Genomic DNA, 25310 nt, shown 5'->3' with positions numbered 1-25310 from the left:
TGGTCTGATTGGACTACTGTATATCTGGTCTGATTGGACTACTGTATGTCTTTTCTGATTGGACTACTGTATGTCTGGTCTGATTGGACTACTGTATGTCTGGTCTGATTGGACTACTGTATGTCTTTTCTGATTGGACTACTGTATGTCTGGTCTGATTGGACTACTGTATGTCTGGTCTGATTGGACTACTGTATGTCTGGTCTGATTGGACTACTGTATGTCTGGTCTGATTGGACTACTGTATGTCTGGTCTGATTGGACTACTGTATGTCTGGTCTGATTGGACTACTGTATGTCTGGTCTGATTGGACTACTGTATGTCTGGTCTGATTGGACTACTGTATGTCTGGTCTGATTGGACTACTGTATGTCTGGTCTGATTGGACTACTGTATGTCTGGTCTGATTGGACTACTGTATGTCTGGTCTGATTGGACTACTGTATGTCTGGTCTGATTGGACTACTGTATGTCTGGTCTGATTGGACTACTGTATGTCTGGTCTGATTGGACTACTGTATGTGGGCATGAGCTTGGATGTGCAAATGTAAATGTGTATGCAATTCTGACTCTTGCAGGTGCCCATGTGCGTTTGTGATGCTGTAGATGTTGCCAGTACGGAGGGGTGTGTGTGTGTGTGTGTGTGTGTGTTTGTGTGTGTGCGCTTGCATGTATGGGTGTGCGCACGTTTGTACTGTGTGTTCGTGAAAAGGTTGTGGTGACAGCAGGGCCCAGAGGGAGCAGTGACACATGAAAGGCCATCCCCAGCAGGAAATGAGACAGGGATGGAAAGTTAATATCCTGTGGGGGTCCAAAGCAGAGGGAGGGGAGGAAGGAGGGAGGGAGAAAGGGGAAGAGGGAGGGTTTGGTGGGTGAGGTAGGGAGAGGTAGGAAGGTAGGGAGATAGGGGCGATGCAGGGAGAAAGGAGGAGGGAGTAGGGGAAGAGGGAGGGTTTGGTGGGTGAGGTAGGGAGAGGTAGGAAGGTAGGGAGATAGGGGCGATGCAGGGAGAAAGGAGGAGGGAGTAGGGGAAGAGGGAGGGTTTGGTGGGTGAGGTAGGGAGAGGTAGGAAGGTAGGGAGATAGGGGCGATTCAGGGAGAAAGGAGGAGGGAGTAGGGGAAGAGGGAGGGTTTGGTGGGTGAGGTAGGGAGAGGTAGGAAGGTAGGGAGATAGGGGCGATGCAGGGAGAAAGGAGGAGGGAGAAAGGGGAAGGATGGAGGGAAGGGAGAGCAGTTTAAAGAGAACTCCACCATAATGGTAGGGGTGGGCTTCACTTAAGGGGTTACAAAGTCCCATTAATATGAGTTTAAAGCACTAGATTACCTCACCTCAAACAGTGGATTCAGTGAGGATTAACTGGGAGGAGAAAAATACATAGATTCACTGTTATTGACTGTAGTCGTGCAGTTATCAGCATTTTTTCTTCTTCTCTCTGGCTCTGTGGTAAACATACTACACTGCGAGATGGCTCTGCTCTCGTAATCAGTCATAGGGTCCTCCCTGCTATTGTCAACTCCCCTAAAACACACACACTATCTCTTTCTCCATCCACACACATGAACATGCTCTTCAGAGAGAAAGGGGGAACTTGTGATGTATACCTCATCTATTTTAATGGGCTGAGAAAACACCGGCCGCTGTCAGGCTCTAGTGGAGCGGAGCGTGGCCTCTCACATCAAACACACTGCAGCATACAGCCTAGCAGGAGGAGTGTACCTGGCAGAGGCTGGCTGGGCCAGGCCGGCAGGGCAGCGATCTGTTTGACTGACAGTAATAGCCCACCACTTAAAGACAGGCGAAGGGCTGCACTATACTGTGACAGCCAGCTGGCAAATGGATGATTCACAGTAGAGCTGGGACGATAAACCATGCTGATCACTTATCGCAGGCATTTTGCTGATAACGTTCATTACGATAAGTAGCCTATACTAGAGAAATAGTTTAAAGGATAATACAAAATAAACTGTGGTGCACATTCATGTTATAAAATTATAGCGTAGCACCCCGAATTATCTGCATTTTCAACAGCATTTAAGAAACATATTACCTTCAACAGTGTTATCTTGTGATCAAGACATCAATGTTTTGGGATTATTAATGTCATAAAAATGTTAGCTAATGGATTAGCAATTAGCATGTCTGACATTTCAGTGGAAATACTACTACTATCAGCTTTTTGATACGCGGTTTAGCAAAAGAAATACGTCCTGTATTATCAGCATACGGTCCCCAGTTATTTGCCACCTTACTATTTTGTTCAATTACAGTTATGTTGTTCAAAAAAGAGACACCAACCTCGTATCCAAAGTGTTTACTAGATAGTTGACTAGTTGGCTAGCCTTCCTGTAAAAAGAAATGACTTGCCTGTCGCGTAGCCAGGTGCGCCCTCCTGTAGACTATTATAAATGGTTTTCCACCAACACCTTCTTCAGTGTTGTAACCAAATAATGTCTCATTATTTTGTTTTACAGATTAATATTATGTTTTGAGAAAGTAGATAATAGTTTAATACTAACATATACATGAATATGAATAATTTAGGTAAAAAGTTGGATATTAAATGATGTGTGTGTGGTCTGTCGGCAGTAAAATGTTACAATATACAGCGTGTCCCACAATGTGTATATATATAACTTTTTTGAAACAATCAAAATCTAACTTCATTTACATAAACTGCAATGAAAATCGGTGGTCAGCTAGCAAAATGTACCATTCTTTTCTAGGCCATTTAAATGTTGAACTCGAGGTGATTTAATCTTCCAACCGCTGGAGAGAATCTGAAGTTAGGGGGTGTCTGATGTTGGGGGAAAATGAGCTAGTTCTGTTTATCATTATCGTATCAATCCAGGCAATTTACCACTATATGGATTTTGTCCATATCGCCCAGCTCTAATCTACAGGCCTGCATGTTTAGTGACCCACTACAAAACAGGATCCCGAGGAATAAAAGATGAGCCTAGGTGGATGGAGGGATGGATCTCTTTGTCTGTTCTCTGTATTGTTGGGATGCTGTCTCTCTAAGCTAATGAGTTTACAAACAGTCTAATTTGAGGGTCAAAGAGCAGGGTCTGTTGATACTGTACTCTATATATCTCTGTAGAAATGAAACCCCCCACACACACCACTGTACCCATGACTTTAGGGCAGGTGTGTCCAACTCATTCCATGGATGGCCGAGTGTTTGCGGGTTTGAGTTTTTTCCTTCCAATTATGACCTAGACAACCAGGTGAGGGGAGTTCCTTACTAATCAGTGACCTTATTACATCAATCAAGTACAAGGGTGGAGCGAAAACCGCAGACACTCAGCACGCCGTGGAATGAGTTTGACACGTGCTTTAGGGTCATGTCAGACCTTTGTGAATTGATACCGTACCGTCTCCAGGTAGACTACCTTCTCCTGTACTGCATTTTTATAGGAACTTAAACCACGCCCTCTTACTTTTAAATAAAAGAATGCAAATGTGAAAAAAGTGACCTGCAGTGCAGACAGTGTGCTGCTTCACATGGAGACAGACTGTGGGCTTACAGTCCTACTAGTTTAGGATTTGCCGTGACGTGAATACAGTACTATTGCTGTTGATGACCCCATGAGGTAATGGAAAACACAAAACAATGGAGGTACAACACTTACAATAAAGACCGGTGAATAATTAACAGACTAAAGACGACTACTCGGCATGTGAAAACTAAACAGGGCCTTTACTTGTTAATACGTATGTCTTTTTTTATTCTATGTAAGCAAGTCATGCTCTGGATGAGGACTTTTTCCGGCCTGGGTTATTTTTATTAAGGTACACCGTAATTAGCTTGGAACAGAGACTGTATGTGGTTTCTACTCCTGCCTTGCCCTGGAGTAGACCTGGCCTTCACTGTAATGGACCTTTCTCTTAGTAAGGAAGGTTTTTGTCCTCCCTAGCTAACAGAGGCAGTCTAAATTAATATACAGTACAAATATACAGTATTAAGAATAATCCATGGGGCTCAAACCTGAATGTTTCGTATTTGTGAATTCTCGGCTGTCTGCGACTAAAACAAATATTGGTCGACCAAGAGGTGTATGTTCTTTCAACCAATCCACTGGTTGAAATTTTAAAACGTATATTTTTCCATATATAGACACACCTTATGTGTTTTAATAAAATCAACTACATGTAGGCTACTGAGCTTGTCTGATGCTTTGAGCACAGTGTGATTAAATAATTAAGACACACAAATGACTCAAGAGAGCCTAACCAGAAGAAAGAAACGTATTCTCTAAACTCTTCCTCCTGCTGCTGCTGGCCTTTGCAGATTCTGCCATTACGCTCCCGAAGTTGTCAGTAATAGTGGTCGGCAACCTTTTCCATTTGGAGTTCAAATTGATCTAAACCTAAATGAAAATGATACAAATGTAAAAGTAACTTCTATTGCCATTGCCAACAATGTAAGAATAGCCTACATAAAGCCAACAAATAGGTACATTGCAGCCTGCAGTTAGAGAATATCACATTGGCTACGCATGGCTTGTCTGCAAGGAACTTGAAACATTGTATGAACTATCAACTTGGTCCAGACTGAAACTTTCAACATTGTATAAAGTATTCTGGGCCCTCACATTTTCCTGTGCCAGTGAGCTCCAGACAGACATACGAAGTAATCAGGTAGACCTATTTTATGTCGTTTCCACCAGATCAGAGCATGACATTTTTTTCCCCTTTCATGCTGAGTGGTTATCGAAAGGGAGAGAGCTGGAAAGATTTTTCAAATAGGCTACATTGAGGAACTATTGTCATTCTGAAATGATGTAAAAACAGACTTTGTTTACTTGCTGTTTGAGGTGAAGAAAAAATTACTTTGAGAATCTCCACCGCTCATTAGTGGTGTTGAGTTAGGACAATCAAAAATACTATCAGATCCCCAAATGGGCACAATTATAAGCCTACAATTGCGTGCAGGCCAGGTAGCCTAGGCCTACTTCTTGGTGTAATCAGTTGCACATCCTTACTGAACAATTCTTAATTGGAATGAAATTAACCATCACTTTTTTCTCACAAGTGTAGCCCGGGTTGTGCGCTGTGCAAACAAGATGTCCACTTCGACAATGACAACAGTAAGACTGTAATAATAATAGATTGAATGCATTAATGCAAATTACGGTAAACAAACAATGTAGATTAGAAATTATGGTAATTACCGGTAGATGTACTATTGGTGATACTGTTGTGTTATCCCCGTGGCCTCCACCATGGATTAGTCCACTAAATTTGACCTGTGGACTAAATGGGGTCAGCCCTAGTGGAGTTTATATTATATGATGATATTAATATTATTAGCTCTCTGATGTAGATGTAGGCCTACACACTGTACGATGTGTGTAAGTGTTTGTGAGAGGTATGGTATAAATCAACACCATCTGTTTGCCAGAAACACTCGTAGTGTCTTCATGGACAAGTTAAGAAGGTTCAGCTCGCTCATCAATCCACTTCCCCTGCTGGGACACACACATACACTGCCAGGAGTTGCAGTTGCCATGGAAACCCACAGCACAGAAACCCCCTATTCTTCTTGATGTGCTACCTGATATATCCATAAGACTGGGGTCAGGATAGGGGGAGTTGCCCCCACCCCACTCCACACACACACACACACACACACACACACACACACACACACACACACACACACACACACACACATACATCACAGACTTGAGAGACCAAGCTGTCTGTTAATACCAGGGTGAACACACTACAAAGGAGTCCTCCATTACTGCACCACGTGCCAAGTTGTTTTTCCTCAGAGAGCACCTTCATTTTCTCCTCTAAAGAGACAGTAAATTACACGGCAAGATCCTGTGATGACTGTGTTGACTGAGTCTCGGTGTCTCTCAGTCAATTGACCCCCTCCTTTCTGTGTGGACTGGATAAATGGGAGAGTAGAGGTCAGAGGTCACAGTGGGCAGGTCACTATAGGGCTCTGGGGAGGAGGGTTATGTGGTTGAGGAGGTTCAGAGAGTATTCATTTAGATTATGTTATGTAAGACATTTTGCAATGGTCAACAGAGTGTTCTTCATTCTCTGGCTGTCCAAATGTGTTTGCTGATGTGCGATCACTGTGATTCATTGTCTGTGATTTGCTGTGTGGGTGTGTTGACTCACCTGAGTTGGTTCATCATCACAATCAGTTTGGAGGTATTGCTGATTTTGATTGACTTACCCCACTAGTCATCTGGTCATACTTGTATCCATGTGATTGTTAGTCCACTTTAACTGACCAGAACACGTGTCTGTCCTCTCTGTCCTCAGGTGGCTATCAAGTCCATCCGGAAGGAGAAGATCAAGGATGATCAGGATATGGTTCACATCCGCAGGGAGATAGAGATCATGTCATCCCTAAAACACCCCCACATCATCTCTATTAATGAAGGTGGGTCTCTCTCCACACAGACACACACACACACACACACCAATTCACTCTCTCTTGCCTCGTCCCGCTGTAGGACTGTCATGTTATGACAAGCGGATGTCATAATAAGACCTCAGCTTTTGGATGTTACTTATCTTTTCTTCTTTGTCTGAGCCCAGTCAGAGAGTGGATCCATTGTGTGTGTGTCTGTGTGTGGCTGCACGTGTGCGTTTCTGGATGTCTTTCATAGAGTGTATCTGTGTGCACGTTCACGTGTGAATGTGTGTGTGTGTGTGTCAGGGGGGTGTCCGTGAGGTTTGCCTCTCTCTCCCACATGAGAGGCCTCTTCTTATGTCTTCCCTGGTCTTGATCTCAGGGCCAGACATATGCTGGTACTTAGAGAAATCTCCAGCTGGGAGCCAGACTGAGGCTGAGGGCAGTAGAGGGAGAGAGAGGAGACTAACTCTACCCTGCTAACCTTGAGTCTGACTCCACAGTTATGGACAGGGAGAGAGGGAGAGAGAGGAGGCTAACCCTGAGTCTGACTCCACAGATATGCACAGGGAGGAGAGGGCGAGAGAGAGGGAGAGAGAGAGGAGGCTAACCCCACCCCACTAACCCTGAGCCAGACTCCACAGATATGCACAGGGAGGAGAGGGGGAGAGAGAGAGAGGAGGCTAACCCCACCCTACTAACCCTGAGCCAGACTCCACAGATATGCACAGGGAGGAGAGGGGGAGAGAGAGGGAGAGAGAGAGGAGGCTAACCCCACCCCACTAACCCTGAGCCAGACTCCATAGATATGGACAGGGAGGAGAGGCCCTTAGCTCACGCTAAAGCCTCCTCCGCATATAGTATATCTGTCCCACTAGACCAGTGGTTCCCAAACTGTTCCCAAACTGTAATTATTATTATTATTTTATATATGTTTATAGGAACTCAGTCCGGCTTTCAACATACTCTTGAAAGTAGTGATAGTAGAATGCACAAGGTGCAATTTCTAAATTGGGTAGTGCATCATCAGTTCCTCTTGTCATGTCAGTCATTGCAGACCTTAGAGAGCTATTTATAACTTGTCAGAAATGTCCCGATCAACTAGCCCATGTCAGCTAGCGTTTTTTCGCTAGGTTTTTTAACTCATAGATTTTGTTTTAATGTTTGAGTCACTCAAATATCACATGAATACACATTAGCATTAGACATTGCAAAATGTATAGAATTGCAAGAAACCTCTGCCAACAAGAGGGGTGTGAACAGATTGTGTCATGAACAGTTTGTGTCATGAACAGTTTGTGTCATGAACAGTGCTTGTGCCCATAGAAAAAGACATTGCGCGCACGAGCAATGGGGGCACGATATTTTCCCCAATATTGGAAGGGGGACCTGAGTGAAAAATGTAGGAAACCCTGCACTAAACAACCCTTCAAAAGTCAAAGGCTTCACTCATATTGTGTCTCATCTGCTCTTTTGGTTCGACCCCACATCTCAGTTTGAGAGGGGAAGTGTGATTTACAGAGGATGTTGATGGAGGTGGGTTACCTTACAATTTCCATCACCAGTTTGACCCACAAATGAACCTCCATCTCAAAGGGCAGTTGAACCTAAAGCACATAGATGCGGTAAATCAGATCTAGTGTCTGTTTTTATATCCCACGTCATCAGAACTGTTGATCTAACAACACTACTTAAACAGGCTGACTTATGACACTGCTTCGATTGGGTTCAAAGTCTGTCAATCTTTATTGACCCAACAAACAGTCAAACGGTGCTATTTGTCATGGCAACTTGCCGGTCTTCAGTGAGTGTTGTGGTTGCTATGGTTCAACTTAGTTTGTATGTGTCTGAAAGGCTGATTAGGAGAACACTCCTATAAACTAGCCTATAAGGAGTTGGGGTGCTGCTCCCTTTTACATACTAGCCTATAAGGAGTTGGGGTGCTGCGCCTTCTTATAAACTAGCCTTTAAGGAGTTGGGGTTCTGCTCCCTCTTATAAACTAGCCTATAAGGAGTTGGGGTGCTGCTCCCTTTTACATACTAGCCTAAAAGGAGTTGGGGTGCTGCTCCCTTTTACATACTAGCCTATAAGGAGTTGGGGTGCTGCTCCCTTTTACATACTAGCCTAAAAGGAGTTGGGGTGCTGCTCCCTTTTACATACTAGCCTAAAAGGAGTTGGGGTGCTGCTCCCTTTTACATACTAGCCTAAAAGGAGTTGGGGTGCTGCTCCCTTTTACATACTAGCCTAAAAGGAGTTGGGGTGCTGCTCCCTTTTACATACTAGCCTAAAAGGAGTTGGGGTGCTGCTCCCTTTTACATACTAGCCTAAAAGGAGTTGGGGTGCTGCTCCCTTTTACATACTAGCCTAAAAGGAGTTGGGGTGCTGCTCCCTTTTACATACTAGCGTATAAGGAGTTGTGGTGCTGTTCCCTCTTATAAACTGGCCTTTAAGGAGTTGGGGTTCTGCTCCCTCTTATAAACTGGCCAATAAGGAGTTGAGGTGCTGCTCCCTCCTATGCGTTAAGTGCAGCCTGCCCCTCTGTCTGCTACCAACCATTGCTGGTCGATTTTTTGCAGAGGTTGCCTGATTTCTGGTGTTTCTCTTTAACCAGTGGCTACTGTTGTGGGCTGGCCCCTGCCCAGAAAGTGTTGCAAATGTATAGGCCCATACAGTATGTGTATCCGGCAACACCCGTGTCAACAGATAACTGCTTGTGTGGAACAAAGCTGAACCAGATGTGCAACGTTGAGATTTTCTTGCTCTGCATCCATTCTGCATCGACCAGCAGACCTGTGAGCATTTAAAGCACATTTGCTTGTTACTTCCAGCACAATTCAAAACCTCAGAACTGGATTTTAAATGAACATTTTCCAGAGAGGTCTTCCTGAAAGTCCATTTGGTTCATTCAGTTTAAATGCTATTCACGTCATCTATTTGTGTAGTGTATTGTGTAATGCTATTTGCCCCCAGCACACTTATAGGCTGTCAAACAAGCCTAGCATGACAGGGATAAGGACCCCCCTCTGGTTTAGAGAAGACAGGACTTTGAGAAAGGATAGATTTTAGAGGGGGTACCCTTCCTCTCACTCATTTTCTGGTTTGAATGGAAAAAGCACTGCATTATGAGTGCTGTCACTATCCCTCCATGTAAAATAGAAGACAAAACACTAATGGGGGAATTCTGACCCGAGTTAAGCACTCGTAGTTAGAATGTAATTCCTTGTTTAATGCACTTTTCTCTCTACACGTATTCTGAACTTGAACTTAAGCATGTAAGTGAAAATAGCGTCTACTTAATTTTTCCCCATATAAATAACACCATTCTCCATGCACTGTAATTTACAACATGATAAGAGGTAAATGAGTAATCTGTTTGGATAAGGGAATTGTAAATATATATGACACTTGTTTATATCTATTTTACCTTATCACTGGAGACAAATGTGAAACTAGGCATAGGGCAGCAAACTGAAGCATATCAACATATCAACTTTCCCACAGTAAGGTTTATGAAATGCTGTGCCATTATGCCGAATTAAAATTGTAAGTCCTTTTAACTTGCAAGGATGGGCACTCTCGAATGTCTTAATTATAGGTTACCCCAACTTACTCAGTTTCCTATTTTTATCATGTTAAATAAACTCAGCAAAAAAAGAAACACCCTTTTTCAGGACCCTGTCTTTCAAAGATAATTTGTCAAAATTATCCAAATAACTTCCCAAATCTTCATTGTAAAGGGTTTAAACACTGTTTCCCGTGCTTGTTCAATGAACCATGAACAATTAATGACCATGCACCTGTGGAATAGTCGTTAAGATACTACAGTGCCTTGCGAAAGTATTCGGCCCCCTTGAACTTTGCGACCTTTTGACACATTTCAGGCTTCAAACATAAAGATATAAAACTGTATTTTTTTGTGAAGAATCAACAACAAGTGGGACACAATCATGAAGTGGAACGACATTTATTGGATATTTCAAACTTTTTTAACAAATCAAAAACTGAAAAATTGGGCGTGCAAAATTATTCAGCCCCCTTAAGTTAATACTTTGTAGCGCCACCTTTTGCTGCGATTACAGCTGTAAGTCGCTTGGGGTATGTCTCTATCAGTTTTGCACATCGAGAGACTGACATTTTTTCCCATTCCTCCTTGCAAAACAGCTCGAGCTCAGTGAGGTTGGATGGAGAGCATTTGTGAACAGCAGTTTTCAGTTCTTTCCACAGATTCTCGATTGGATTCAGGTCTGGACTTTGACTTGGCCATTCTAACACCTGGATATGTTTATTTTTGAACCATTCCATTGTAGATTTTGCTTTATGTTTTGGATCATTGTCTTGTTGGAAGACAAATCTCCGTCCCAGTCTCAGGTCTTTTGCAGACTCCATCAGGTTTTCTTCCAGAATGGTCCTGTATTTGGCTCCATCCATCTTCCCATCAATTTTAACCATCTTCCCTGTCCCTGCTGAAGAAAAGCAGGCCCAAACCATGATGCTGCCACCACCATGTTTGACAGGGGGGATGGTGTGTTCAGGGTGATAAGCAGTGTTGCTTTTACGCCAAACATAACGTTTTGCATTGTTGCCAAAAAGTTCAATTTTGGTTTCATCTGACCAGAGCACCTTCTTCCACATGTTTGGTGTGTCTCCCAGGTGACTTGTGGCAAACTTTAAACGACACTTTTTATGGATATCTTTAAGAAATGGCTTTCTTCTTGCCACTCTTCCATAAAGGCCAGATTTGTGCAATATACGACTGATTGTTGTCCTATGGACAGAGTCTCCCACCTCAGCTGTAGATCTCTGCAGTTCATCCAGAGTGATCATGGGCCTCTTGGCTGCATCTCTGATCAGTCTTCTCCTTGTATGAGCTGAAAGTTTAGAGGGACGGCCAGGTCTTGGTAGATTTGCAGTGGTCTGATACTCCTTCCATTTCAATATTATCGCTTGCACAGTGCTCCTTGGGATGTTTAAAGCTTGGGAAATCTTTTTGTATCCAAATCCGGCTTTAAACTTCTTCACAACAGTATCTCGGACCTGCCTGGTGTGTTCCTTGTTCTTCATGATGCTCTCTGCGCTTTTAACGGACCTCTGAGACTATCACAGTGCAGGTGCATTTATACGGAGACTTGATTACACACAGGTGGATTGTATTTATCATCATTAGTCATTTAGGTCAACATTGGATCATTCAGAGATCCTCACTGAACTTCTGGAGAGAGTTTGCTGCACTGAAAGTAAAGGGGCTGAATAATTTTGCACGCCCAATTTTTCAGTTTTGATTTGTTAAAAAAGTTTGAAATATCCAATAAATGTCGTTCCACTTCATGATTGTGTCCCACTTGTTGTTGATTCTTCACAAAAAAATACAGTTTTATATCTTTATGTTTGAAGCCTGAAATGTGTCAAAAGGTCGCAAAGTTCAAGGGGGCCGAATACTTTCGCAAGGCACTGTAACAGCTTACAGACGGTAGGCAATTAAGGTCACAGTTATTAAAACTTAGGACACTAAAGAGGCCTTTCTACTGACTGAAAGCATCAAAAGAAAGATGCCCGGGGTCCCTGCTCATCTGCGCGAACGTGCCTTAGGCATGCTGCAAGGAGGCATGAGGACTGCAGATGTGGCCAGGGCAATAAATTGCAATATCCGTACTGTGAGATGCCTAAGACAGCGCTACAGGGAGACAGGACAGACAGCTGATTGTCCTCGCAGTGGCGAGTCCCTGCTCATCTGCGTGAACGTGCCTTAGGCATGCTGCAAGGAGGCGCTGTCTTAGGCGTCTCACAGTACTTAATGCAGCTGGTGGTTACTTTTGATTTTGACCCCCCCTTTGTTCAGGGACACATTATTCAATTTCTGTTAGTCACATGTCTGTGTAACTTGTTCACTTTATGTCTCAGTTGTTGAATCTTGTTATGTGCATACAAATATTTACACATGTTAAGTTTGCTGAAAGTAAACGCAGTTGACATTGAGAGGACGTTTATTAGCCACTATCAGTATCGACTGTCAGTAGACCTAATAACCACACATATTCAACTGACAATTTACTGTTAGTTCCTATAGATGGTATTGCCTAAATTATCTTTCCATTTAATTATATTGTTTAGTTTACCTTCATTTGCTTTCTCTCTAAACGCTGTCATGGCCGTGTGGTTGTTGCAGAGGATTATTAGTAACAGTTTATCATATTTTTTTGAAGATGTAGGTGTAAAGGACGTCACACTGCTTGCTTTGTGAGTGCGTCTTCCTCCCGATTCGGCCCATACCTGACACAAACTCGGGATCTCTGCCTTGCTAGCACACTTGACCGCCCTCCTGAAGCGTCTTACCAGTCGACGCCACCGGAAAAGCTAGCTATTCGCTGGTGCAAGTGGCGACATTTTGTGCTGAGGCGTAAGCTTCACACATCTCCATGTGCTACATAAGCGAATTAAATCATTATGGAGCAGACCAAGCCGTAATAGTTTGAACCCGATGCACGGCGCAATACTTGACCATTTCATCACACAGTTTCATGCTTAGTGCGATCAATAGTATAGCCTACTGTTGTACACTATTCTGTCTATTATAATTCTATGTACACTAATCTTCCAACATTAACATGGGTTGAAGAACTGAATGTGGCAGTTTTCAGAACGTTTTCTTTCTGTCTAGTGTAAATGCTCTCCAAACCTGTTTTTTTTAGGATTAATAAACACTTTCCTAACCCTAAATAATCTACAAGATCAGAGTATTTTTTTAATCTACAAATTGGTGCTGAAACAGAGACAAATATGGATCTATTTAGATGGTTTCTTTAATTGATTCCTAATATTCTCAACGTTCTCTCCATATACAGTGGCTGACGAAAGTGTTCACCCCCTTGGCATTTTTCCTATTTTGTTGCCTTACAACCTGGAATTAAAATAGATTTTGGGGGGGTTTGTATCATTTGATTTACACTGATTTACCACTTTGAAGATGCAAAATATGTTTTATTGTGAAACAAACAAGAAATAACACAAAAAAAACAGAAAACTTGAGCGTTCAGAACTATTCACCCCCCCCCCCCAAGTCAATATTTTGTAGGGCCACCTTTAGCAGCAATTACAGCTGGGGCATGTCTCTATAAACTTGGCACATCTAGCCACTGGGAATTTTTGCCCATTCTTCAAGGCAAAACTGCTCCAGCTCCTTCAAGTTGGACAGGTTCCGCTGGTGTACAGCAATCTTTAAGTCATACTACAGATTCTCAATTGGATTGAGGTCTGGGATTTGACTAGGCCATTCCAAGATATTTAAATGTTTCCCATTAAACCACTTGAGTGTTGCTTTAGCAGTATGCTTAGGGTCATTGTCCTGCTGGAAGGTGAACCTCCGTCCCATTCTCAAATCTCTTCAAGACTGAAACAGGTTTCCCTCAAGAATTTCCCTGTATTTAGCGCCATCCATCATTCCTTAAATTCTGACCAGTTTCCCAGTCCCTGCGGATGAAAAACATCCCCACAGCATGATGCTGCCACCACCATGGTGCTGGTGTTCTCGAGGTGATGAGAGGTGTTGGGTTTGCGCCAGACATAGCATTTTCCTCGATGGCCAAAAAGCTACATTTTTGAAGACTGTAACAGGTTAACCTCAAGAATTTCCCTGTATTTTGTGCCATCCATCATTTCTTCAATTCTGACCAGTTTCCCAGTCCCTGCCGATGAAAAACATCCCCACAGCATGATGCTGCCACCACCATCCTTCACTGTGGGAATGGTGTTCTCGGGGTGATGAGAGGTGTTGGGTTTGCACCATACATAGCGTTTTCCTTGATGGCCAAAAAGCTACATTTTTGTCTCATCTGACCAGAGCACCTTCTTCCATATGTTTGGGGAGTCTCCCACATGCCTTTTTTCTTTAAACAATGGCTTTTTTTCTGGCCACTCTTCCATTCAACCCATCTCTGTGGAGTGTATAGCTTAAAGTGGTCCTATGGACAGATACTCTAATCTCGGCTGTGGAGCTTTGCAGCTCCTTCAGGGTTATCTTTGGTCTCTTTGTTGCCTCTCTGATTAATGCCCTCCTTGCCTGGTCTGTGAGTTTTGGTAGGTGGCCCTATCTTGGCAGGTTTGTTGTGGTGCCATATTCTTTCCATTTTTTATAATTGGACTTAATAGTGCTCCGTGGGATGTTCAAAGTTTTGGATATTTTTTTATAACCCAACCCTGATCTGTACTTCTCCACAACTTGTCCCTGACCTGTTTGGAGAGCTCCTTGGTCTTCATGGTGACGCTTGCTTGGTGGTGCCCCTCGCTTGGTGGTGTTGCAGACTCTGGGGCCTTTCAGAACAGGTGTATATACACTGAGATGTGACACTTAGATTGCACACAGATGGACTTTATTTAACTAATTATGTGATGATTATGTTCTGAAGGTAATTGTTTGCACCAGATCTTATTTAGGGGCTTCATAGCAAACACATATGCATGCACCACTTTTCCATTTTTTATTTTTTAGAATTTTTGGAAACAAGTTCTTTTTTAAATTTCACTTCACCAATTTGGACTATTTTGTGTATGTCCATTACATGGAAGCAAAATTAAAAATCCATTTAAATTTCAGGTTGTAATGCAACAAAATAGGAAAAACGTCAAGGGGAATGAATACTTTTGCAAGGCACTGTATTCTAGTGAGTCTGTTGACAAAATTCAAACTAAAATGTACACCGTATTTAAAGGGATGTCTTAAGATAAATGGACTGGAAACCCTATTGAATGAAAACTCCACAAGAAAATCTGTTGGCCAACAAGTGGGAGGGGTTTCAGCAGTTTAATGCAATTTATTCAGTGCGTGCAAGGTAGCCACACCTGCAGAGCGCATTACACAACTGAATCAGGTAAGTACTGATAAGTGAGTAGGAAAGGCGTAAATGGCTCCTAAATGTTTATGTTAAAGACCTCAATTCAGACATTAACACACTATCAGGGTGTTTTTTGAGCTTTTATGTTAAAATATAGTCATTCTTTTTTAACATAAAATCTGCTTCTTAATAACTTCATTGTCCTCTATCTAACTCTGCTAAGACAGTGATTAGCAACCCCCTCCCCATGGTAACAGCTCAGAGGCCTAGCCTAGTGGACCCAGCGGATAGCAGAGCAGGGCATTGGGACAATGGGTGCTAATTAGTGTGATCTGAGGCCTGCTGGCCTATTGAACAAAGACTGAATGAGTGATGGACAGAGAGGGCACCCCATTATGTAAGCCAGGTAATTACCCCAGTGAATCATGGGGGAGGGTGGCACGAGGGGCAGGGGTTAGAGGTAACGAGTGCCCACACTGGGCTCTCAAACGGACCCCCACCACGGATCGCCGGAAGGGTCGTCTTGGGTCATGGCTCCGTCGGCCAATCAGAACCAACCCCCAGGTCGGCTGGCCCGGTCATGCTGCCTGCCCTGCCCAGCGGAGCAGTCACAATCAGGGAGGGTTGCCATCAATCAACATCAACATGTTTTTACCACAGGATTATGGGTCGGGGGAGAGGAGAGGGGATGGGTGGGAGGAGAGGAGAGGGGAAGGGTGGGAGGACAGGAGAGGGGATGGGTGGGAGGACAGGAGAGGGGATGGGTGGGGGGAGAGGAGAGGGGATGGGTGGGGGGAGAGGAGAGGGGATGGGTGGGCCTGTGGAGGTGCTCACTCATGGGTGCAGAGAGTTGACTAGGCCTTCACCCCTGGAGCCCCTGTAGTGTGGGAAAATACACTGACAATAAGAAGAACATGGCCAATGGTTGTGTCATCATCCCCTCTCTCTCCGCCTGACTAACAGTTCTCATCCCCCATATGATGCACTGCTGATGGGTCAGCAACATGCCCTGGCAGTAAGCGAAATGATACATTGGAGGCTAGATAGATAGTGGAACATTACAGGACAGGTTGTCCTGTGTCTAGTCTATAAGGCGTTTGTTCCTATCTCTTACCCAAGTAATGCACGCGTAAATGGAACTTAATTCAATTTTGATGTACTTTTCTCTCTATGCGTACTCTGACCTTGAACTTAGGCATGAAGTAATAAATGTTTCAGCCAGCTATTATTTTGGGGTGGAGATAACAGAAAGGAAGGTGGGGCAGAGGTGTGTCTACAGATAGGCCGTATTCTGACCTTAACTTAATTCCCTTGTAATTCCACCACTTTTATGCACGATGAAACAATGAATAAGGTCCAACGAACGGTCGGTTCCAAGTGAAACAGAAACTACTTTCTTTGTTCCGATAGAAATAACACCATTCTCCATGCACTGTAATTTACAAGTTAATAAGAGCTATTGATAAGAGCTAGCTAAATGAGTAAGACGTTTGGATTTGGGAATTGTAAATATAAATGACAATTGTTTGAATTATTTTACCTTGATCGCTGGAGACAAATGTGAAAACAGTCATATGGCAGCAAACTGAAGCATATCAACATACAGTGCCTTGCAAAAGTATTCATCCCTCTTGACGTTTTCCCTATTTTGCTGCATTACAACCTGAAATTTAAATGAGACTGGTGAAAGTTAGTGACATGATGAGATGTTGATTTACTGTCCAGGTCAGGATGACACTATGGACCTTCTGTTAACCATGCTTTTCTCTTCTCTTCTTTTCCCTCGCTCTCTCCCTCTCTCCCTCTCGCTCTCTCTTCGCCTTCTGCTCTCCAAGGGGTTGGGTGTTACTAAAACACCCCCACCCCCTCCCTCCCAGTTGTGTTGCTAAGACTCAAGCCAGACACATGAGGTGGGATTGGTGATGTAATGTAATCATAGAAGCAGTGCAGAGAGCGTGTGAATACAGCCAGTTGGCTCTGAAACTGGGAGGGGTACTCTTCTCATTTATTCAACATAACACTGTCCACTGAAACTATGAAGTTAGTTGTTTCTCTTCCTGAATGGTTTATGATGAAACCTCTGCTGTGAAACAAATGGTTGCTAACTGTTTGTCCACGCTAACTGTTTGTCCACACTAATTGTTTGTTCATCCTAACTGTGTGTCCATTCTCCTCCAGTGTTTGAGAACAAGGACAAGATCGTGATCGTGATGGAGTATGCCAGTAAGGGTGAGCTGTATGACTATATCAGTGAGCGCCGGCGCCTGAGCGAGAGAGAGACGCGACACTTCTTCAGGCAGATAGTCTCTGCCGTGCACCACTGTCACAAGGTAAAATTCTCCAGAGAAACGTGCACACGTGCACGAAAAACACACCCGCACATTTCTGCTAATCAGATGCAGAGCAAAATATCGTAACCTTATGACTATAACTGTATATATTCTTCACATAGAGAACAAGTCTGCAGTATGAGCTATGCTTTTAGTGGCCTCTTGGTGTTAAGGAGGACTGTAAGGGACTTAACACAAACCAGTGTTGTCCATCGTGCACACAGTCCCTGCTCATCTGTTGTCATGACTCCATATCCCTGGATCCCCTCATAGGTCCCCCAGGACACCCCCCCCCTCCCCTCCCCCCATAACATGGATCCTAGCCCACCCCTCTCTTCTGCCTCATTAAACCATGGTCTCCCAGGGATGGGGGATGTTTGGGTGGGCTCCCCACTAGTCATCATCTCTACAGCTGGGATGGGATGATGTCATCGTCCCAGCATAATGGGGAGCACCAGACACACAGCCAGCGCGTAGGGATGAGCCTCTAGGGGCAACCGCACTGAGGGGTGGAGTACCATGGTGTAGGGTAGTGGGGTGATATAGTGTGGTTGACTGACATAGGAAGCAGGTGTACTGTGAGAGTGCTGATTAGACCCACCTCATTTTATAACCTCCATTTATAAGCATGTGAACATGTGTTCCCTATCACATCCTAACCAATTGGAGACGCACAGTACAGTGTAGGCCCGGCGGTTACAGCTGTAGTGAAGTCACCCCATCACTTCCAGACCTGAAATGGCTGCTTGTGTTTCCTGTTGCTGTGTGTATACCACATGTTAATGCATGCATTGAAAGTGCCACTAAACAACATAGTAGCTTTTTTTGTGAGAAGATACAGTACCAGTCAAACGTTTGGACACACCAACTCATTCAAGGGTTTTTCTTAATTTGTAACAATTTTATACATTGTAGAATAACAGTGAAGACATCAGAACTATGAAATAACACATATGGAATCATGTAGTAACTAAAAAAAGTGTTAAATAAATCAAAATAGATTTTATATTTTAGATTCTTCAATGTAGCCACTTTTTGCATTGATGACAGCTTTGCACAGTCTTGGCATTCTCTCAACCAGCTTCATGAGGAATTATTTTCCAACAGTCTTGAATGAGTTCCCACATGTGCTGAACACTTGTTGGCTGCTTGTCCTTCACTATGCAGTCCAACTCATCCCAATCCATCTCATTTGGGTTGAGGTCGGGTGATTGTGGAGGCCAGGTCACCTGATGCAGCACTCCATCACTCTCCTTGGTCAAATATCCCTTACACAGCCTGGAGCTGTGTTTTGGGTCATTGTCCTGTTGAAAAAGTGTCCAGTGTCATCAGCAAAGCACCCCTACACTATCACACCTCCTCCTCCATGCTTCATGGTGGGAGCCACACATGCGGAGATCATACGTTCACCTACTCTGCGTCTCAGAAAGACACCGCGGTTGGAACCAAAAATCTCAAATGTGGACTCATCAGACCAAAAGACCAATTTTCACCGGTCTAATGTCCATTGCTTTTTTTCTTGGCCCAATCAAGTCTCTTCTTATTGGTGTCCTTTAGTGTTTTTTTGCAGCAATTCAACCATGAAGGCCTGATTCGCGCAGTCTCCTCTGAACAGTTGATGTTGAGATGTCTGCTACTTGAACTCTGTGAAGCATTTATTCGGGCTGCAATCTGAAGTGCAGTTAATTCAATTGAACTCATCCTCTTATCCTCTGCAGCAGAGGTAACTCTTGGTCTTCCTTTCCTGTGGCAGTCCTCATGAGAGCCAATTTCATCATAGTGCATGATAGTTTTTGCGACTGCACTTGAAGAAACTTTCAAAGTTCTTGACATTTTCTGGATTGACTGACCTTGATGTCTTAAAATAATGATGTACGGAACATACCGGACCAATTTTTCTCTCCATGTCCCTGGACATTCATACCCGGATCTCACAGCTAGCTAGCTGCTATCCGTGTGACCATCGGAGCTAGCAAGCTCCGTCAATCACTCCTGAGTTCCATCAATCACACCTGGGCTGCAGTCACCTATCCGGACCCGTTTTACTGCCTTCGCGGAGCCCCACCGGGCCTTCACAACTGGACTGCCGACGTTATCTACCCGAAGGAGTTATTCGGCCGGCTCCTCCGTCGCGACGTTACCTGAACGCCCATCTGCGGCCTGCTAACCGTTAGCTGTCTTACCGGCTGCTATCTGAATAGACAATCGGACAATTTTTTAATTATTATTTTTTTTAAATTATTTTTTAAATTATTATTATTATATTTTCTTCTTGGGCCTCTATAACTATATCTATTGTTTTTATTTTTGTTGTTGCTGTGTGATTTGGATTAATCCCCTCTACCACACGGAACCCCACTAATCTACTGACGGAACGTAAGGGGTGGCTAACAGACCTCCATCCTATGCTAGCTTGCTACCGATGCCCTGGCTAGCTGTCTAAATCACCAACCAACCTCTCCACTCACCGGACCCTTTTGATCACTCGACTAAGCATGCCTATCCTTAATGTCAATATGTCTTGTCCATTTCTGTTCTGGTTAGTGTTTATTGGCTTATTTCACTGTAGAGCCTCTAGTCCTGCTCACTATACCTTATCCAACCTATTAGTTCCACCACCCACACATGCAATGACATCTCCTGGTTTCAACGATGTTTCTAGAGACAATATCTCTCTCTTCATCACTCAATACCTAGGTTTACCTCCACTGTATTCACATCCTGCCATACATTTGTCTGTACATTATACCTTGATGCTATTTTATCGCCCCCAGAAACCTCCTTTTACTCTATGTTCCAGACGTTCTAGACGACCAATTCTCATAGCTTTTAGCCGTACCCTTATTCTACTCCTCCTATGTTCCTCTGGCGATGTAGAGGTGAATCCAGGCCCTGCAGTGCCTAGCTCCACTCCTATTCCCCAGGCGCTCTCTTTTGACGACTTCTGTAACCGTAATAGCCTTGGTTTCATGCATGTTAACATTAGAAGCCTCCTCCCTAAGTTTGTTCTATTCACTGCTTTAGCACACTCTGCCAACCCGGATGTTCTAGCTGTGTCTGAATCCTGGCTTAGGAAGACCACCAAAAATTCTGAAGTTTTAATTCCAAACTACAACATTTTCAGACAAGATAGAACTGCCAAAGGGGGCGGTGTTGCAATCTACTGCAAAGATAGCCTGCAGAGTTCTGTCCTACTATCCAGGTCTGTACCCAAACAATTTGAACTTCTACTTTTAAAAATCCACCTCTCTAAAAACAAGTCTCTCACCGTTGCCGCCTGCTATAGACCACCCTCTGCCCCCAGCTGTGCTCTGGACACCATATGTGAACTGATTGCCCCCCATCTATCTTCAGAGTTCGTGCTGCTAGGCGACCTAAACTGGAACATGCTTAACACCCCAGCCATCCTACAATCTAAACTTGATGCCCTCAATCTCACACAAATAATCAATGAACCTACCAGGTACCTCCCCAAAACCTTAAACACGGGCACCCTCATAGATATCATCCTAACCAACTTCCCCTCTAAATACACCTCTGCTGTCTTCAACCAAGATCTCAGCGATCACTGCCTCATTGCCTGCATCCGTAATGGGTCAGCGGTCAAACGACCTCCACTCATCACTGTAAAACGCTCCCTGAAACACTTCTGCGAGCAGGCCTTTCTAATCGACCTGGCCGGGGTATCCTGGAAGGATATTGATCTCATCCCGTCAGTAGAGGATGCCTGGATATTTTTTAAAAATGCCTTCCTAACCATCTTAAATAAACATGCCCCATTCAAGAAATTTAGAACCAGGAACAGATATAGCCCTTGGTTCTCCCCAGACCTGACTGCCCTTAACCAACACAAAAACATCCTATGGCGTTCTGCATTAGCATCGAACAGCCCCCGTGATATGCAGCTGTTCAGGGAAGCTAGAAATCATTATACACAGGCAGTTAGAAAAGCCAAGGCTAGCTTTTTCAAGCAGAAATTTGCTTCCTGCAACACTAACTCAAAAAAGTTCTGGGACACTGTAAAGTCCATGGAGAATAAGAACACCTCCTCCCAGCTGCCCACTGCACTGAAGATAGGAAACACTGTCACCACTGATAAATCCACCATAATTGAGAATTTCAATAAGCATTTTTGTACGGCTGGCCATGCTTTCCACCTGGCTACTCCTACCCCGGACAACAGCACTGCACCCCCAACAGCAACTCGCCCAAGCCTTCCCCATTTCTCCTTCTCCCAAATCTATTCAGCTGATGTTCTGAAAGAGCTGCAAAATCTGGACCCCTACAAATCAGCCGGGCTAGACAATCTGGACCCTTTCTTCCTAAAATTATCTGCCGAAATTGTTGCCACCCCTATTACTAGCCTGTTCAACCTCTCTTTCGTGTCGTCTGAGATTCCCAAAGATTGGAAAGCAGCTGCGGTCATCCCCCTCTTCAAAGGGGGGGACACTCTTGACCCAAACTGCTACAGACCTATATCTATCCTACCGTGCCTTTCTAAGGTCTTCGAAAGCCAAGTCAACAAACAGATTACCGACCATTTCGAATCTCACCATACCTTCTCTGCTATGCAATCCGGTTTCAGAGCTGGTCATGGGTGCACCTCAGCCACGCTCAAGGTCTTAAACGATATCTTAACCGCCATCGATAAGAAACATTACTGTGCAGCCGTATTCATTGATCTGGCCAAGGCTTTCGACTCTGTCAATCACCATATCCTCATCGGCAGACTCGACAGCCTTGGTTTCTCAAATGATTGCCTCGCCTGGTTCACCAACTACTTCTCTGATAGAGTTCAGTGTGTCAAATCGGAGGGTCTGCTGTCCGGACCTCTGGCAGTCTCTATGGGGGTGCCACAGGGTTCAATTCTTGGACCGACTCTCTTCTCTGTATACATCAATGAGGTCGCTCTTGCTGCTGGTGAGTCCCTGATCCACCTCTACGCAGACGACACCATTCTGTATACTTCCGGCCCTTCTTTGGACACTGTGTTAACAACCCTCCAGGCAAGCTTCAATGCCATACAACTCTCCTTCCGTGGCCTCCAATTGCTCTTAAATACAAGTAAAACTAAATGCATGCTCTTCAACCGATCGCTACCTGCACCTACCCGCCTGTCCAACATCACTACTCTGGACGGCTCTGACTTAGAATACGTGGACAACTACAAATACTTAGGTGTCTGGTTAGACTGTAAACTCTCCTTCCAGACCCATATCAAACATCTCCAATCCAAAGTTAAATCTAGAATTGGCTTCCTATTTCGCAACAAAGCATCCTTCACTCATGCTGCCAAACATACCCTTGTAAAACTGACCATCCTACCAATCCTCGACTTTGGCGATGTCATTTACAAAATAGCCTCCAATACCCTACTCAACAAATTGGATGCAGTCTATCACAGTGCAATCCGTTTTATCACCAAAGCCCCATATACTACCCACCATTGCGACCTGTACGCTCTCGTTGGCTGGCCCTCGCTTCATACTCGTCGCCAAACCCACTGGCTCCATGTCATCTACAAGACCCTGCTAGGTAAAGTCCCCCCTTATCTCAGCTCGCTGGTCACCATAGCATCTCCCACCTGTAGCACACGCTCCAGCAGGTATATCTCTCTAGTCACCCCCAAAACCAATTCTTTCTTTGGCCGCCTCTCCTTCCAGTTCTCTGCTGCCAATGACTGGAACGAACTACAAAAATCTCTGAAACTGGAAACACTTATCTCCCTCACTAGCTTTAAGCACCAACTGTCAGAGCAGCTCACAGATTACTGCACCTGTACATAGCCCACCTATAATTTAGCCCAAACAACTACCTCTTTCCCAACTGTATTTAATTTTAATTTATTTATTTATTTTGCTCCTTTGCACCCCATTATTTTTTATTTCTACTTTGCACATTCTTCCATTGCAAAACTACCATTCCAGTATTTTACTTGCTATATTGTATTTACTTTGCCATCATGGCCTTTTTTGCCTTTACCTCCCTTCTCACCTCACATTGTATATAGACTTGTTTATACTGCATTATTGACTGTATGTTTGTTTTTACTCCATGTGTAACTCTGTGTCGTTTTATCTGTCGAACTGCTTTGCTTTATCTTGGCCAGGTCGCAATTGTAAATGAGAACTTGTTCTCAACTTGCCTACCTGGTTAAATAAAGGTAAATAATAATAATACTGTCATTTCTCTTTGCTTATTTGAGCTGTTCTTGCTTGGTCTTTTACCAAATAGGGCTATCTTCTGTATACCACGCCTACCTTGTCACAACACAACTAATTGGCTCAAACGCATTAAGAAGGAAAGAAATTCCACAAATGAACTTTGAACCAGGCACCCCTGTTCATTGAAATGCATTCCAAGTGACTACCTCATGAAGCTGGTTGAGAGAATGTCAAGAGTGTGCAAAGCTGGCATAAAGGCAAAGGATGGCTACTTTGAATAATCTCAAATATAAAATATATTTTGATTTGTTTAACACTTTTATGGTTACTACATGATTCCATTCCATGTTGTATTTCATAGTTCTGATGTCTTCACTATTATTCTACAATGTAGAAAATAGTAAAAATTGGAAAAAAAACTTGAATGAGTAGGTGTGTCCAAACTTTTGACTGGCACTAAATTATCCTGGTCCATCATTATAGGCTCTTCTTTATGTGAGGTGAGTTAGAGGGAAAATCTCTACAGATGTCAACACACAGACGATAGAGGGCCAGGCAGGGCAATTAAACCTACTAGACCAATTGGCCCACTCTAACTATATCCCCTGAGAACAACACTGGAGTTTGGTCTCACCTCACCGCCATCAAGCGAACGAACGAACAGCGAATGAACGCTCCCCTACTGTACAGCCCGGCAATCGGTCTGGTGATTTTTCTTCTAGAGCCAACGGATGGACTGTTTGTCTTTTACAGAATGGGGTGGTGCACAGGGATTTGAAACTGGAAAATGTGCTACTGGATGAAAACTGTAACATTAAGGTAAGAAATCGTCACTTTTATTCAACTCTACAGACTCTTGTCCATACATTGTAACCTTTGAATCTGTAATTGTGACAGTCTGTAACAGTCTGTAACTTTGAATGCTATTTAGATTCGGAGGCACTACTAGACAACTTTCTTTTTTACATTCTGTAACCATGTTAATGCCATGATACTTTTAATGACATTTGTTATGATGTTTTACCAAACCTCGATGTGTCCCTGTCTCCCGCCAGATTGCTGACTTTGGACTGTCCAACCTCTACCACAAGGACAAACTGCTGCAGACTTTCTGTGGCAGCCCACTCTATGCATCACCGGAGATAGTCAATGGAAGACCTTACTGCGGCCCAGAGGTAGGCACTAGGCAGGCACCACAGAGGTCAGGGGCCACAGACAGACACAATGAGACAGACTGGTTTTCTTTTGTCCCTGGGAGAAGTTATTACTAATCCCCAGGACCTGGCACTGTTGGTTGGGAGACCCAAAGCAGATATAGAGAGGGAGGGAGAGAGATAGAGAAGGTTGGTGGTAGAGGGAGGGAGAGAGATAGAGAAGGTTGGTGGTAGAGGGAGGGAGTGAGATAGACAAGGTTGGTGGTACAGGGAGGGAGAGAGATAGAGAAGGTTGGTGGTAGAGGGAGGGAGTGGAGGGAAGGGAGGAGGTGTACCAGCATTGTTTCTGTCCTTCTACTCACCCCAACCTGGGCTTGAACCAGGGACCCTCTGCATACATCGACAACAGTCACCTTCGAAGCACCGTTACCTATCGCTCCACAAAAGCCTTGCAG

At 43.9% G+C, this 25310-nt stretch overlaps 1 protein-coding gene across 1 annotated transcript in view; it reads left to right on the top strand.

Moving 5' to 3' along the window:
• The window catches only part of LOC109897835 (NUAK family SNF1-like kinase 1), a 42540-nt gene that overhangs the window by 3811 nt on the left and 13419 nt on the right, over positions 1 to 25310 (top strand). Inside the window, exons 2-5 of the mRNA XM_020492438.2 lie at positions 6288 to 6408; positions 17386 to 17537; positions 24455 to 24520; positions 24757 to 24876. Of these exons, the coding sequence (XP_020348027.1) occupies positions 6288 to 6408; positions 17386 to 17537; positions 24455 to 24520; positions 24757 to 24876 (459 nt within the window). The remainder of the gene's footprint in view (positions 1 to 6287; positions 6409 to 17385; positions 17538 to 24454; positions 24521 to 24756; positions 24877 to 25310) is intronic.

Source organism: Oncorhynchus kisutch, linkage group LG10 (assembly GCF_002021735.2).
Source record: "Oncorhynchus kisutch isolate 150728-3 linkage group LG10, Okis_V2, whole genome shotgun sequence".
Lineage (NCBI taxonomy): Eukaryota > Metazoa > Chordata > Actinopteri > Salmoniformes > Salmonidae > Oncorhynchus > Oncorhynchus kisutch.
Note: the sequence above shows the minus strand (reverse complement) of the source record. Positions and strands in the feature narration are given on the sequence as shown.